This window comes from Abrus precatorius, unplaced genomic scaffold, assembly GCF_003935025.1.
Source record: "Abrus precatorius isolate BTA unplaced genomic scaffold, Abrus_2018 Scaffold4, whole genome shotgun sequence".
In the NCBI taxonomy this organism is placed as follows: Eukaryota; Viridiplantae; Streptophyta; class Magnoliopsida; order Fabales; family Fabaceae; genus Abrus; species Abrus precatorius.
The window spans coordinates 10,000,847-10,013,993 of NW_020874384.1; the positions used below are offsets into that span (position 1 = coordinate 10,000,847).

Genomic DNA, 13,147 nt, shown 5'->3' on the forward strand with positions numbered 1-13,147 from the left:
TGATGCAATCAATACTAAACTTAACCCTAACACAAAATCTATAGGGAATTTAGTAACCTTATAAACTTCTCTTATAATTGGAGTACTCCCACTTTCAAAGGGTTTCACTCTCAAGGGAAAGCAACATTATGAAAACTTTAACCTTTTTTGCTTTTACTGAGTCACTCACGACAAAAGTCTACAAACAATTGGTACATAAGTACCCAAAACTAACGATTTATCTTTATATCAAAGGACATGATTGGACAAAACCAATCTATTCGCAACATTACGATTTAATGAGTAAGGGGGCAGACAATTCAAATTAACTGCAAAAATTTACTTTAAGAGGTTACAGAATAGCTGATCGTAGATTTTAAACAACAACAGATTCATTGATGGGAATAGTTAATTGTAACACCTCGAATTTAGTAACAATATTTTTATTGTTAATATAAGTATGTGTATTGTTAATTGGAAGTGCGTATTGATTTGTATGGAGATGTGGATGTGTGTGTTTGTGTGTGTGTGTGTATGTATACAAATAAATATATGTGAGTGTTGACTTGGATAGGCTGGAGTTGATTGGAAAATATAATTGCAGAGGCATTCTCGCTGTAGCGAGAAGGTCCTGGGCAAGTTGCGTGCATCTGTTGCATTCTCTTTGAAGCAAACGGGCAACAAAGAGAGGGTATTTTCTGGGTGCAGTCTCGCTGTAGCAAGAATATGCAAAAACCAGTTCACAGTTTTGTCTAGTGTTTCGTTGCAGCGAGAAGGGGTCTCGCTGCAGCGAGAGAGGTCTCGTTGTAGCAAGAATGTTGCAACACTTTGTGTATTTAAGGGGTTTAGGGTTAGGAAAAATGCATTCCTACTTTCCCTTTCGTTCTCTTGTTCGACTATCTCGACTCCTAGCCTTTTTTACCGATTAAATTGCCTCTGGAGCCGTTTGTGCCCTAGATTGAAGATTGGAATCGTGTTTATAACGTTTGGAGGTAAGTATTGTGAGTTAAGATTTTCGATTTTTACTCTTTCTTCATTCTTATTGATTTCTCATGGATTATTCCATGTATTTGGGGTGAGAATCCGTATAGGGAGTATTTCTACTATTGATTTCATGGTGGGTCTTCATTCCAAGGTAAAGGGGAGTTGATCCCAAACCCTAACTTCTTTTGGGTACTTTGAATTGAAAAACCCTTAATTACTTTTATAACTATCTAAATGTAACTAGTAGTAAAGACTCTAAATAAAACAATCTTTGAGAAATATTATGATTTTATTAAACAAATATTCTTTGAGAGTAGTTAAGAGTTGTAATTTGATGTTTTTTGAAATAGTGAGCATATTGTTAATAATGGATTATGCCAAACTTTAAGATAGATGACCTTATTATTATTGAAAAATATGTATGTTGGATTGAGTCTGGAGGTGTCTAACCTCCAGCACATTGTATTGGTCTATGTGATGTGTGTACTTATTTGAAGATTTTCTGTGTTGAGTGTATGTTTGTTGATGATAGAAGTATGTGGAAATGAGGTTGTTAATTAAAAGTGTTGTATTGTTCTTGAATGAAAATATAGTTTGATGTATGAAATGGAATGATGTGATATGATGGTGGAATGGGGAGAAAAGTGATTGTAATATGGACGTCAGAATGGTTAATAGATGTAATTGTAATACAGGTATTGTGGTACATCTAAAAGGTGTATTCATATAATGCATGTATTGTAATACACCAAGTCATGTGGTCAAGACTCACGTATTATGAGGGTATGAAAAAGAATGAGAAATGTTAGTGGTGAGTTTAGATAGCTACAGAGATACACTAGAGGTATAAAGTCCGGAGAAGATTTGGAAAATCTTAGGGAAATAAGGGTGGTAAATGCTAAGTGTGAATAAGTGCACAATGATTTGTTGAAAGTGAAAGCATTCACAGGCCACACTTATTTCTTGACGAGACTCCTGACTATACCTTTGCTAAAAGGGGCCGGGTCGGCACATGTGTATTCGTATTGCTGTGGCTAACCAGCGGCTATTTGTGAAGTCCTCAAGGGATCCCAGGGGCATTAAATATGAAAGTGAAATTAATGTGAAAGTATGATGTATATGAAGTAACATAGAAATTATATGATTATAATATATGCATTGTAACATATCGGTTAATGTTGTTATGATATATGTGTTGTAATACATCGACGGGTGCAATTAGGACACATGTATTGTGACATATTGATCGACGTGGGATAATACATGTATTGTGATGTACAGATTAGTAGAAAGATGCATGTAATGACAGTTTGCATATGTGATTGATTGTTTGTCTTGCGTGTACTTCGTTGAGATAGTGAATTGTATGATTGAGTGCCATTGTTAATTCAATCCATGTTAGACAATATTTTTAGTAATACACACACACACACACACACATATATATATATATGTATGTGTGTGTGTGTGTGTGTGTGTGTGTGTGTGTGATTATCTTGCTTATGTCAAACAAGAGATTTAGTGGGACGGGAGATACTCACCCTTACTAATATTTTTAGGTAATGAAAGTGAAGGGATAAAGATGTTTGACTCGTCTTAAGATCATAATCTAAGGGTATTGGAAGGAAGACTGCTTTGTAGGAACTGAGATAATTTGAGAAATTTGCATTATTTTATCTAATAGTATTTCATGTTGACCAAATCTTGTAAATGATTTTAAATGTCAAATTTTAGAATTTATAATATTTGGACCAATTTCTAAATTTTAAAATTTGTAATGAATACTTTAGAAATGTCTTTAGTGGAAATTCTAAATTTATATGTAGTCAATGTGTATCAAATAATTTGTTAGAGGTAAAGTTAAGTTTTATTTATTACTTTAAAGTTTCAAAATTATTCCCTTAGAAGTTTTAAATCAATTTAGAATTTTATGAAACCTTCATATGAAAAAATATATAAATTTTTGTCTTATTTCTATTCTTAAATCCATGAATAAAAATAAAATTATTTTTTTTATCTCGTTATAAAAATTTATTTATTTTGAATGAAGAAAATGAGGATGTTGCAATAATGATATTACATGATCACAAGTTACAGACAAAACAAAAGTTCTTGTACCATGAAGAATCATATACAAAATTTTAAAGTTGCACCAAAACAACAAAATCCTACTAACAATAATACATAACATAGTTACTAAGCTACACGTCCTTCATTCTCTTAGTGTGACAAAACAAATTCTACTCTATACATTTCTTCACTAAAAGAGGTCATCCACAGAGATATCATTTTCTTGAGTCTAGGAAATCATTGGTTTTTGGATATTGGCTTGTTGTTTCCACTTGCACCTCTATTTCTTTATGGTGCAAACTAAAAAATATTTGTTGAATGTCCTGTTTTTCACAATGGCCGCACATTACAGGTAGTCGCATACAATTTCTTACCATATGAGATTCTCTCACTGAAAACATTTTATTGGATCCAAGGGGTCATTGTTTTTAAAAGTATGTTTCTTGCTTTTATTGGTGCTTTCATTTTTCTAAGATGCAGACCGACAAACATCAGTGCCCTTTGTTTCCACAATGGTCATATATCAAAAGCGACATAGGGTAGTCTTTGACCACGTGAGGTCCCTTCCATTTCCTTTCTCCTCTTTCCTCCTCCCACTGCAACTCCTTCTTCCTCCTCTCATTGTTGCAATTGTTTTTTTATAATTAATATCAAAATAAATGAATCTTCGTAGTTTTAGTGTAATTCATTATTTATCCTCACTCTATACTTTTGTATAATTGTAAAAAAAAAAAAGAAAATTCAAATTTTTATTTTTACATATTTCCTTTTAATTAAAGTTACATATTTCCTCTCATTGTTGCAATTGTTTTTTTATAATTAATATCAAAATAAATGAATCTTCGTAGTTTTAGTGTAATTCATTATTTATCCTCACTCTATACTTTTATATAATTGTAAAAAAAAAAAGAAAATTCAAATTTTTATTTTTACATATTTCCTTTTTATTAAAGTTACATTCATTATTTATTACAGTAATAGTAATAAATAGGAGAAAAAAAAAGAGTTTATTTTTTATTAGGAATAGGAATTTGGTTATTGGTCCATTTTCAGTTTGTACTTAGTCCTTCTTCTTCCTCTCGCTATTGCAGCTCCTCTACCCTTTCCCTCCAAACCCACCAACCTTGTCTCTCCTTTCTACAACTCACATTTTTCCCTCCCGTAGCCCTTTCCCTTCCCTTTCCTACTTTTGTAGCTTCCTCACTCTTTCCTCCGCAACCCACCAACTCGCAGCTCCTATTTCCCCTTCCCGCAGCCCCTTTCCGTAGCTTCCTTTCTCCCCTCCCACAACCTCCCTTCTCTCCCTCTTATTCCCCTTCAATTATCCTAAGCCCTCCTCCTTTACTCTTGTTCTTTTTCTCTCATAAGTTTTAATATTGCAAATCTCTCAAGCCCTTTAACTCTCTTTCTCGTGTGTACTTATCCCAAGTCTTATATTTCATGGATTAGAAATTAAAAACTTGAATTAAATGATTGATAATTGAGTATAGATTGGTACTTTGCTAATTTATTATGTAAAAAAAAAAATTGTGGAAGGAGAGAAGAGGAAGGAGGAGCTATAGTGGGAGGAGGAAATAGGAGAGGAAAAGGGGAAGTGGGGAGTCAACGCTACCTAGACAAATCTCGTTATATTTAAATAAAAAAATTCCAAGTTAGATTAAATAAATGGAGTTAGGTCATCTCAACACTACTTAGGACATCTCTGTTAGGCTGTACAATAGAACTAACGGAAAGGAATAACTTGGAAAAAAATAAAACTTTATGGACTAAATTGAATTTAAAAAACTTAAAGGACTAAAATAAATTTTACCATAAAGTTAAGAGATGAAAAGACTAATTTTATCTATAAAAATATATTCACTAATAAAGTAAAACATAAAAATTAATTTTTTGATATTTTTGATAGAAAATTTTATTTACTATTTTATATGTTTAACTAGACTAATACAATTTATATATTAGATGATTGATATGATATTGAATTTTTAAAAAAAAATTATATATAACACATACAAAATAATTTTCACACAAATATTTTTTAAATAAAATTATATTAATATTTAAATCATAAAGTGAATAATAAATAATAAACATATTATAAATATTTTATAAATTTTACAATTACCTAATATTAAGTAGGCTTATTGTTTATTGATAATATTTTAATTTTAGTTTTTATATTTTAATTTAAAATAATATTTTTCTATGCAACATGTGCATTACAAGTACAACTATAATTTATTGAATTTAAATACTATTATTCTTATCATTTATTTATATTCAAAGAAATTTTTAAAAAGATACAAAATATAAAAATATTGTTAATTCTTATTTTTATTTATTTTACTGAGTTTATTATATATTTTTATTATAATTTATCTGTTAAATAATATTTCTTTGGATAAAAGAGTATAATTTTTTTGATATATACATATATTTTTTCATTACAATATTTCATAGTAATATTCTTTCTTTTAAAATTTATGTACATTAAAAATATTTAATTCATTAAAATTATTTTTCAAATAAAATTTTATTTTTGACCAAATACTTTGATATAATACAAGGTTAAAAATACACACACACGCACACACACACACACACACACATATATATATATATATATATATATATATATATTGATTAAGTTATATTATTTCAATGAAATTCATTATTTTGTTTTAAATTTCAGATTCAAAAACTAAAAAAAAAAATGTATTATGTGTCCACTCATTATTGTTGTTTAGTACTTGGCATATATACATCTCGTCATTAACCAATTCAATACGTTGTTGTTCGATCAGATCTTACGCGAGACAGGATCATCATTTACAAATTATATGTGTTTAATTTCCTTTATAGTTTTTAAGTACTTTAGTTTATAAAGTTGTTGTATTAAGATATACGAAATAATTTTGATCTTTAAATATTTGTTTTATATTTATGTTTAAACTTTATTTAATAACTACACATTAAATTTTTTTATTATTATACTACTTATGTAAAATTATACAAACATAATTTTTTTATAAGTATTTTTTTTAGATAAGTACACAATAAATATGGATGTGAATATTAAAATACTTAAAAAATATAGTTACTGTTTACACAAGTATGGAGATCTTAAATAACTCTAACTATTACCATTCCTAGCTAAATGCCATAATCAAGGCAGAACCTCATGATAACTCATTTCCGTGAGTCTTATTTTAAAAAAATAATTTAACTAGTTTGACCGAGCTAGAATATCTAATTGAGAGATCATATAAAAAGAATAAATTAACACTAATTTTACTTTTAAAAATTGTAAAGGTTGATAAATTTAATTTTTTATTTTATAAAAATTATTTTAATCTTTAATTTTTTTTAACAAAATTATTTCTTTTAGCAGTTTTATATTAAAATTAAAATAAATGTCATTTTATCTAATTAAAAAATAAAATGAAAATTTTTGAAAATTAAAATAATAATATTTACGCTAATCATTGTAAGTGAGATGATTCACATGCTTTTATTTTCTTTGTAAATCAGATTTGAGATACAGAGAGAAAGAGAGAAAGTGAAGGTGTTAGCTGCAATGGCGAAAAAGGCCGTTCTGATCGGAATCAACTACCCAGGAACGAAAGCGGAGCTACGAGGGTGCATAAACGACGTGTGGAAGATGCACAAGTGCCTCGTCGAACGATACGGCTTTTCCGAAGATGACATCACCGTTTTGATCGACACGGACAGCTCTTACACGGAGCCAACTGGCAAGAACATTCGGTCAGCGTTGAGTAGGTTGGTGCGATCGGCGGAGGCAGGTGACGTGCTGTTCGTTCATTACAGTGGTCACGGTACTCGCCTTCCCGCGGAAACCGGAGAGGATGACGACACTGGTTACGATGAATGCATTGTTCCTTCTGATATGAACCTCATCACTGGTTGTTACCTTAATTCTTTTCTTTTTTCTTTTGTATGTGTGTGAGAGAGAAAGATCTGTTTCTTTTTGTTGTTATTATCGGCGTTTTTTGTTTGGTTTGGTGACTTGTTATTTATTTGTTTGTTTTTGGTTTGATCTTCTGAGATCAAGAAAAGGCTGAACTTGATCCGGATTGTAAACGTGTGAATTGTTTGTTTTTGGTTTGTGGTGGACGTTAAATAAGTGACGCTATAAAAAAATAATAATGAAAGAGGGAGATACAAAACTTGCTTATGACCTTGAGAGGATTGGATCTGGAGTGAGAATAGTATAGATTTGTTAAACCATTTCAGTAAATGTTTGATTTGATAAGCTGTTAATGGTGAGAAATACGCCAAATTAGTCTTTGAAACTACGAGCTGTGGATAATTTGGTTTCTAAAATTGCCAAAAAGATGATGTCGTTTTAGATCTTCAAATTACTGAACATTGGTTATTTTAATTTTTATTTCATGCTTTTAAGGACTGTAAAAGACCATCTGTGTTATGGTATTTGTAATTTCATAGATTACTTTAGTGGGTTAGATTGTTAATTATCTTTTACTTTATAATGGATGGGTGTAACATTTGTGGTCTCTTTTGGTCTATTTGGCGTAACGTATTAAAAAAGTGACGTTAAAATAAACAGGGATCTGATTTATCAGTAAATTGGTGTTGAAAACTTAACCTTGATTTATCCATTCTGTTTGTTTGAGTGATTCAGATGTTTATAACAACTTAACTCGAAAAGTAGTATTAGTATTTTATGTGGTCTTTGGATAGGCATGATTTTTGTGTGATGTAATAAACTATTTGTTTATGTCTGTGCGAACAGACGATGACTTCGGTGAATTTGTTGAAAACTGATTCTTGATTTTTTTCAGAACAATTAATTCTCCTCCTCTTAACCCATCCTTAATTCTGATGTCAATAGCAACTTAATTTGAACATGGTAGAAGTAATTTGGTGTTTTGTTTTACATTGAACACTGTTGCATTGGCATGTCTTTTGTGGAAAGTAACAAACTATTTGTGTATGTTCTGTGAAAGCAGATGATGATTTCAGGGAATTTGTAGATGGGATCCCTAGAGGTTGCAGACTCACAATTGTGTCAGATTCTTGCCACAGTGGTGGCCTAATTGAAGAAGCTAAGGAGCAGATAGGGGAGAGTACAAAGGGGGAAGAGCATCATTCTGGCTCTGGCTTTGGATTGTCAAGCTTTCTACATAGGACTGTGGAAGATGCCATTGAGTCTCGTGGATTTCATGTGCCTTCAGCATTGCACCATCATAGAAGCCGGGACGGTGATGATGGAGCTGGAGATAGGGATATTGAACTTCCACATGGGCATCATTGCTATGTAAAGAATAGGTCATTGCCACTTACTACCCTCATTGATATACTGAAGCAGAAAACTGGGAAAGATGATATAGATGTTGGGAAACTGAGACCTACACTCTTTGATGTTTTTGGGGAAGATGCTAGTCCTAAAGTAAAGAAGTTCATGAATGTTATCTTGAATAAACTCCAGCATGGAAGTGGTGAAGGTGGGGAACAAGGTGGCGGATTATTGGGGTTGGTGGGTGGTCTTGCCCAAGAATTTCTCAAGCAAAAGCTGGATGAGAATGATGAGGGGTATGCAAAGCCTGCCATGGAGACACATGTGGGAAGTAAGCATGAGGCATATGCTGGATCATCCAAACGCAGCCTTCCAGATGGTGGAATTTTGATGAGTGGCTGTCAGACTGACCAAACTTCTGCAGATGCAAGTCCTTCAGGAAATTCTGCAAGTGCTTATGGGGCTTTTAGCAATGCAATTCAAGCTATAATTGAGGACACTGATGGAGCAATCACAAACCAGGAGCTGATTTTGAAGGCAAGAGAGAAGCTGGAGAGGGGTGGTTTCACTCAACGACCTGGACTCTATTGCAGTGATCATCACGTTGATGCTCCTTTTGTGTGTTGATCTGCTCCCATCTGATGCCAGGGAGAAAAGAGAAGAATAATGTGTGTTGTTTATAGTATGTTTGTGTTACTGTATATGTTTGAACAATCAAAATCAGGTTATTATTTTCATACTGCTATGATATAAGATATGGACTATTCTCTCCAACATTTTAGTATTTCTTGAATCTTTGCTGATTGGAGCATTGTTTATACATTACCCTTTGTGCTAGGAGACCAAAATTTCAGAGGAAGATCCATGTCCTAAATCACAGATTTCCGCTTTGAATACATTCGTGTGATATATTTTTTTTAATTTACTAAAAATATATAATGAAGGACATTATTAATTTTTAAATATTATGTACGAATCTTGAGAACAAATCGACACATTAGTGCACATGGTCGAAATATGTTGTCTACGCAAATGAGAAGCAAAATGGGGTTTGCAATAATCAAAAGGTGTTACAAATTATCCTCTCTTTTCTTTTCTTTTTTGTCGTCACGCAATAATTAGCAATTCAAGCAACATTTGTGCGTTAAGATCTTTAGAATGTGATTTTTTATGGTCCATGTTAGAAAGCATCTCGACCTTATCATTTAGATAGTGTCAAACGGGCGAATATATAAGCAAAGAGTAGGGTAGCTTAATGGAAGGGCAAAGGCCGAGGAAAGTAATTTAAACCAATAACGGTATGCATAATCGCTTAAGAACGACACAAGTTACGTAAATATTATTGTAACATCCCAAAATTTTCTATACAATGAAAAGACTTAATTTTATTTATTAAATATTAAATTTGTAAAATTTTGAGTGAAAAGACCAATACATCCGTCATTTGCATAAATTAGATTAAAGATTAATATGGAGGATTAAGACTTGATAATAAAAATTAGATCAATTAGAAAAATTAGAATTGAAATTCTCAAAATACACTCCTTTATACAAGTAAAATTACTAATTGCCTCTAGAATGTGATACCTAAAATATCCCTGTTTAATTGTAATTTTGAGTAACTTGAAGGAATTGTTTTGAGAGAAAACACTGGCTACAGATCCACCAAATTGAACAAAATTAAACCAAGTGCATCTGAAAGTGAAACTAACTATTACTTTTATCTTTAACCAAATAATTGATAGAGATACCACAAAAATTTCACCAAAACCAATTGAATTTTATTCCTTAACCAAGTTTCACAAACTAGTCACCATTCTCGACGTCTACAACCTTATTTGGGCAACAATTGGATGAGATTATTGATTAAAATAAAGCTTGTTTCATATATAAAAGTTTCTTAACTAAATCGTTGAAAATAGATGGCCTTTGCACGTAATTGCAACCAAAGAAAGTCTACAAACCATTCAAGAATAATAGGAAATAAGCTTGTCAATTCAGTGGACTTCGGAAAACAAAAAAATAACTAAAGTAACTAGATTCTCCTTTGTAGTTCAATTCTAACCAAAGTGGAGTTAATTCTATTCCATTTTTCTGACTAAGTAATAATGATTTAGTTCATTTAGCCCATAAATATGAGCTAAAACTGAAATTAGAGTTGTCTATTCAAAATATTTCTTACTTTATTAAATCTTGAAATCAAAACCTTTTCTTGTAAAATAAGGATCTCTTTTTTTCAGGAAGTCCTTACTTTAAGTTCTTGCAATTTTCAATCTTGGAAGTTTTCAACTTTCTCTTCTTCATCCCAAATCACTTTGATTAAGGTAGTGGTGAAGAAAAATTATACAACCTTAATAAATTATCAATGAGTAACAAAAAATGAGATTTTCCTAAAATTCCCAGGTAAAATTAAAATAAAATTCTTGTTAATTTTCTTGATTCTTTTATTATTGTATATATGTTTGTTTCATTTAATTGATGTTTTAGAGGAGCGAACTCTTATTACTTTAATAGAATATCAATAAGTAACAAAAGGATGAAAATTTTTGGAATCTCAACGCTAAAGTAAAATGAAGTTCTTTGTTCATTTACTTAATATCTTATTCTAATTTTTTGATTTTCTTTTGTTTGTATGTTTCTCATTTGATTGCTATGATCACCGTCAAAGACAGTGAATTGATTTCTAGTTAAAGTTCTCTTAGAATTTCATAAGCTAAAAGAATAAGGAAATAATGTTTTGTTCTATTTCTATTACTATTCTAGTTTGTTTGTTAATTTTTTTGGTGTTCCTTATTTCAATCTTATGTTCATAAGTATGTTACTTCTTCAGAATGAATTAATTAGGTAGAGAAAGAAAGACAATAATTAAGAGATTTGTATGACATATATTAAATACAATGCTTAAACTTGATTGTGTTGGTAATATGAAACAAATTGATCATGTTTGTTATCTTTAATATGATTCAAATCTTAACTTGATTTTTTATTTGATTTCATTTTCTTAATTATTTCATTGGTGTGTTAGAATTGCTATTGATTGATCTTATGTGAATTGTAACACCTTAATTTAATTTCTAAATAAATAAATTTTCACAAAAATAGGAATAATAAAAGTTTTCATTCAAACGGTTCCTAATGCATGTGTTCAATAAAGTATTTCAAAATAAGGATGGATTACAAGTTTGAACCAAATTATTGCTATAGAACTAATTTAAATACATTATTTTCAAAAAATAAACTTTTTAAGTCCTATAGCAGTTTCATCTATCCCTTTACTGAATCTGGTGTTGATCGTCTTAGTCACCTGAAAAATAAATGTAAGGGTGAGTACTCTACACTATCACACACCCACAAGCATAGAGACTCACCTTGCATATTTCACACATTTGCGAACATAAATTAAATCATGCATCAACAAACATGAAATAACATTTCTTAACATTCCATTCCAATTCACAAATAGGTGCGCTCACTGCACCATCAAACAATCTACACACAAGTGCGCTTATTACACGTAGCCACGCTCACTGTGGCACTATGACCATAGTTTTCTGATGCCCTCAACCTCAGGGACTTACTCAGCTTCACACCATGGATGATCGCCAGATAACACCTGCTCCACGGATACAATGTGTGTAGTACTGAGCCCCTCAAGCAATAGTATTAGTTAGAGTCCGAGTCAAGAGTGTGTACGGCCTGCGGTGCACCCACACTCATTGTTGATGTCACCACCCCCTCTTCCCCAAGGTATTTTTACTGCCCCATCTTTCACACCCCTAGTGTATCGCTGAACCATTCATAGTTTTTCTAACATTTCAAACACAATCAACATGACATTCTCACATGTTCACCCACATTATCAATTATTTCGTCGTGTTCATTTTCAATTAATGGCATGTTTGCACATATCAACCACATTATACTCAAATACAAAATATTTTCCATCACAATATTATGCCAATCAATTCATTCCATCATACACACTATTCAACATCTATCATGCTATATTGTACACAATCTCACTACAAGCAAACCATTTTTATTAAAACACGTGTTCCAACGTTCTAATCATTCACATTCACAAACAACCACATTAACGAATTCTAGGCATAATGAGATAGGGTAGAGGCTCTCTTACCTCGGGATGAAGACCTAACACAAAATTCAACAATGGAAATGCTCCCCACATGAATTTTGTCCTAAACACATGAAAAATCTCCATGAGAATTTAAGAAAACGAAGAAAGGGATGAAGGAACAAAACCTAGCCAATAAAACTTACTTCCAAATGCTCTAAACATAATTCTAACCTTCAATCTTGCTCCCAAACAGCTTTAGAGGTAGTTTAATAAATGAAAATGAGTTGGGGATCGAGAGAATCGAGAAAGGGATGAAGAGAAAGAGTAGGAAATGAGTTTCCTAAATCCTTCAAATACCCTATGAGTCGCGACACTCTCGCTATAGCGAGACATCTCAGACGATTTTGCACTTTGATTTCTGTAGAATCTCGCTACAGCGAGACTGCACTCAGAAATATACCCTACGCCTAGGGCCTTCTCGTTATAGCAAGAATGCCCCTTCAACCCACACTTAGCCTTTTTTCAATCAGTCCAGCCCATCCATAAGTCAAACATTCTCAATATAGAATCAACATTCACACTCATGCTCGTATACACATATTCATATGCATCCACATCATGACACATATATACACTTATATTCACATCATCATATACATCAAATACACATTCAAATAGTAACCCATATATTCATATTAATAATCAAAATAGTTTACAAAACTCGGAGCGTTACATTAATTGATTGACTTGATTCTTTA

At 31.6% G+C, this 13,147-nt stretch overlaps 1 protein-coding gene across 2 annotated transcripts; it reads left to right on the plus strand.

Moving 5' to 3' along the window:
• The first annotated feature begins 6,536 nt into the window (after positions 1-6,536).
• LOC113864938 (metacaspase-4-like) lies at positions 6,537-9,163 on the plus strand. Of its 2 annotated transcripts, XM_027499193.1 has the most exons (3): positions 6,568-6,956; positions 8,025-8,157; positions 8,269-9,067. In XM_027499193.1, the coding sequence occupies exons 1-3, from the start codon at positions 6,611-6,613 to the stop codon at positions 8,936-8,938; spliced, it is 1,149 nt and encodes a 382-aa protein (XP_027354994.1). In that variant the 5' UTR covers positions 6,568-6,610; the 3' UTR covers positions 8,939-9,067. The 2 variants fall into 2 exon arrangements, with proteins under 2 accessions (XP_027354993.1, XP_027354994.1); XM_027499192.1 differs by having other exon boundaries at positions 6,537-6,956; positions 8,025-9,163.
• The last annotated feature ends 3,984 nt before the right edge of the window (positions 9,164-13,147 follow it).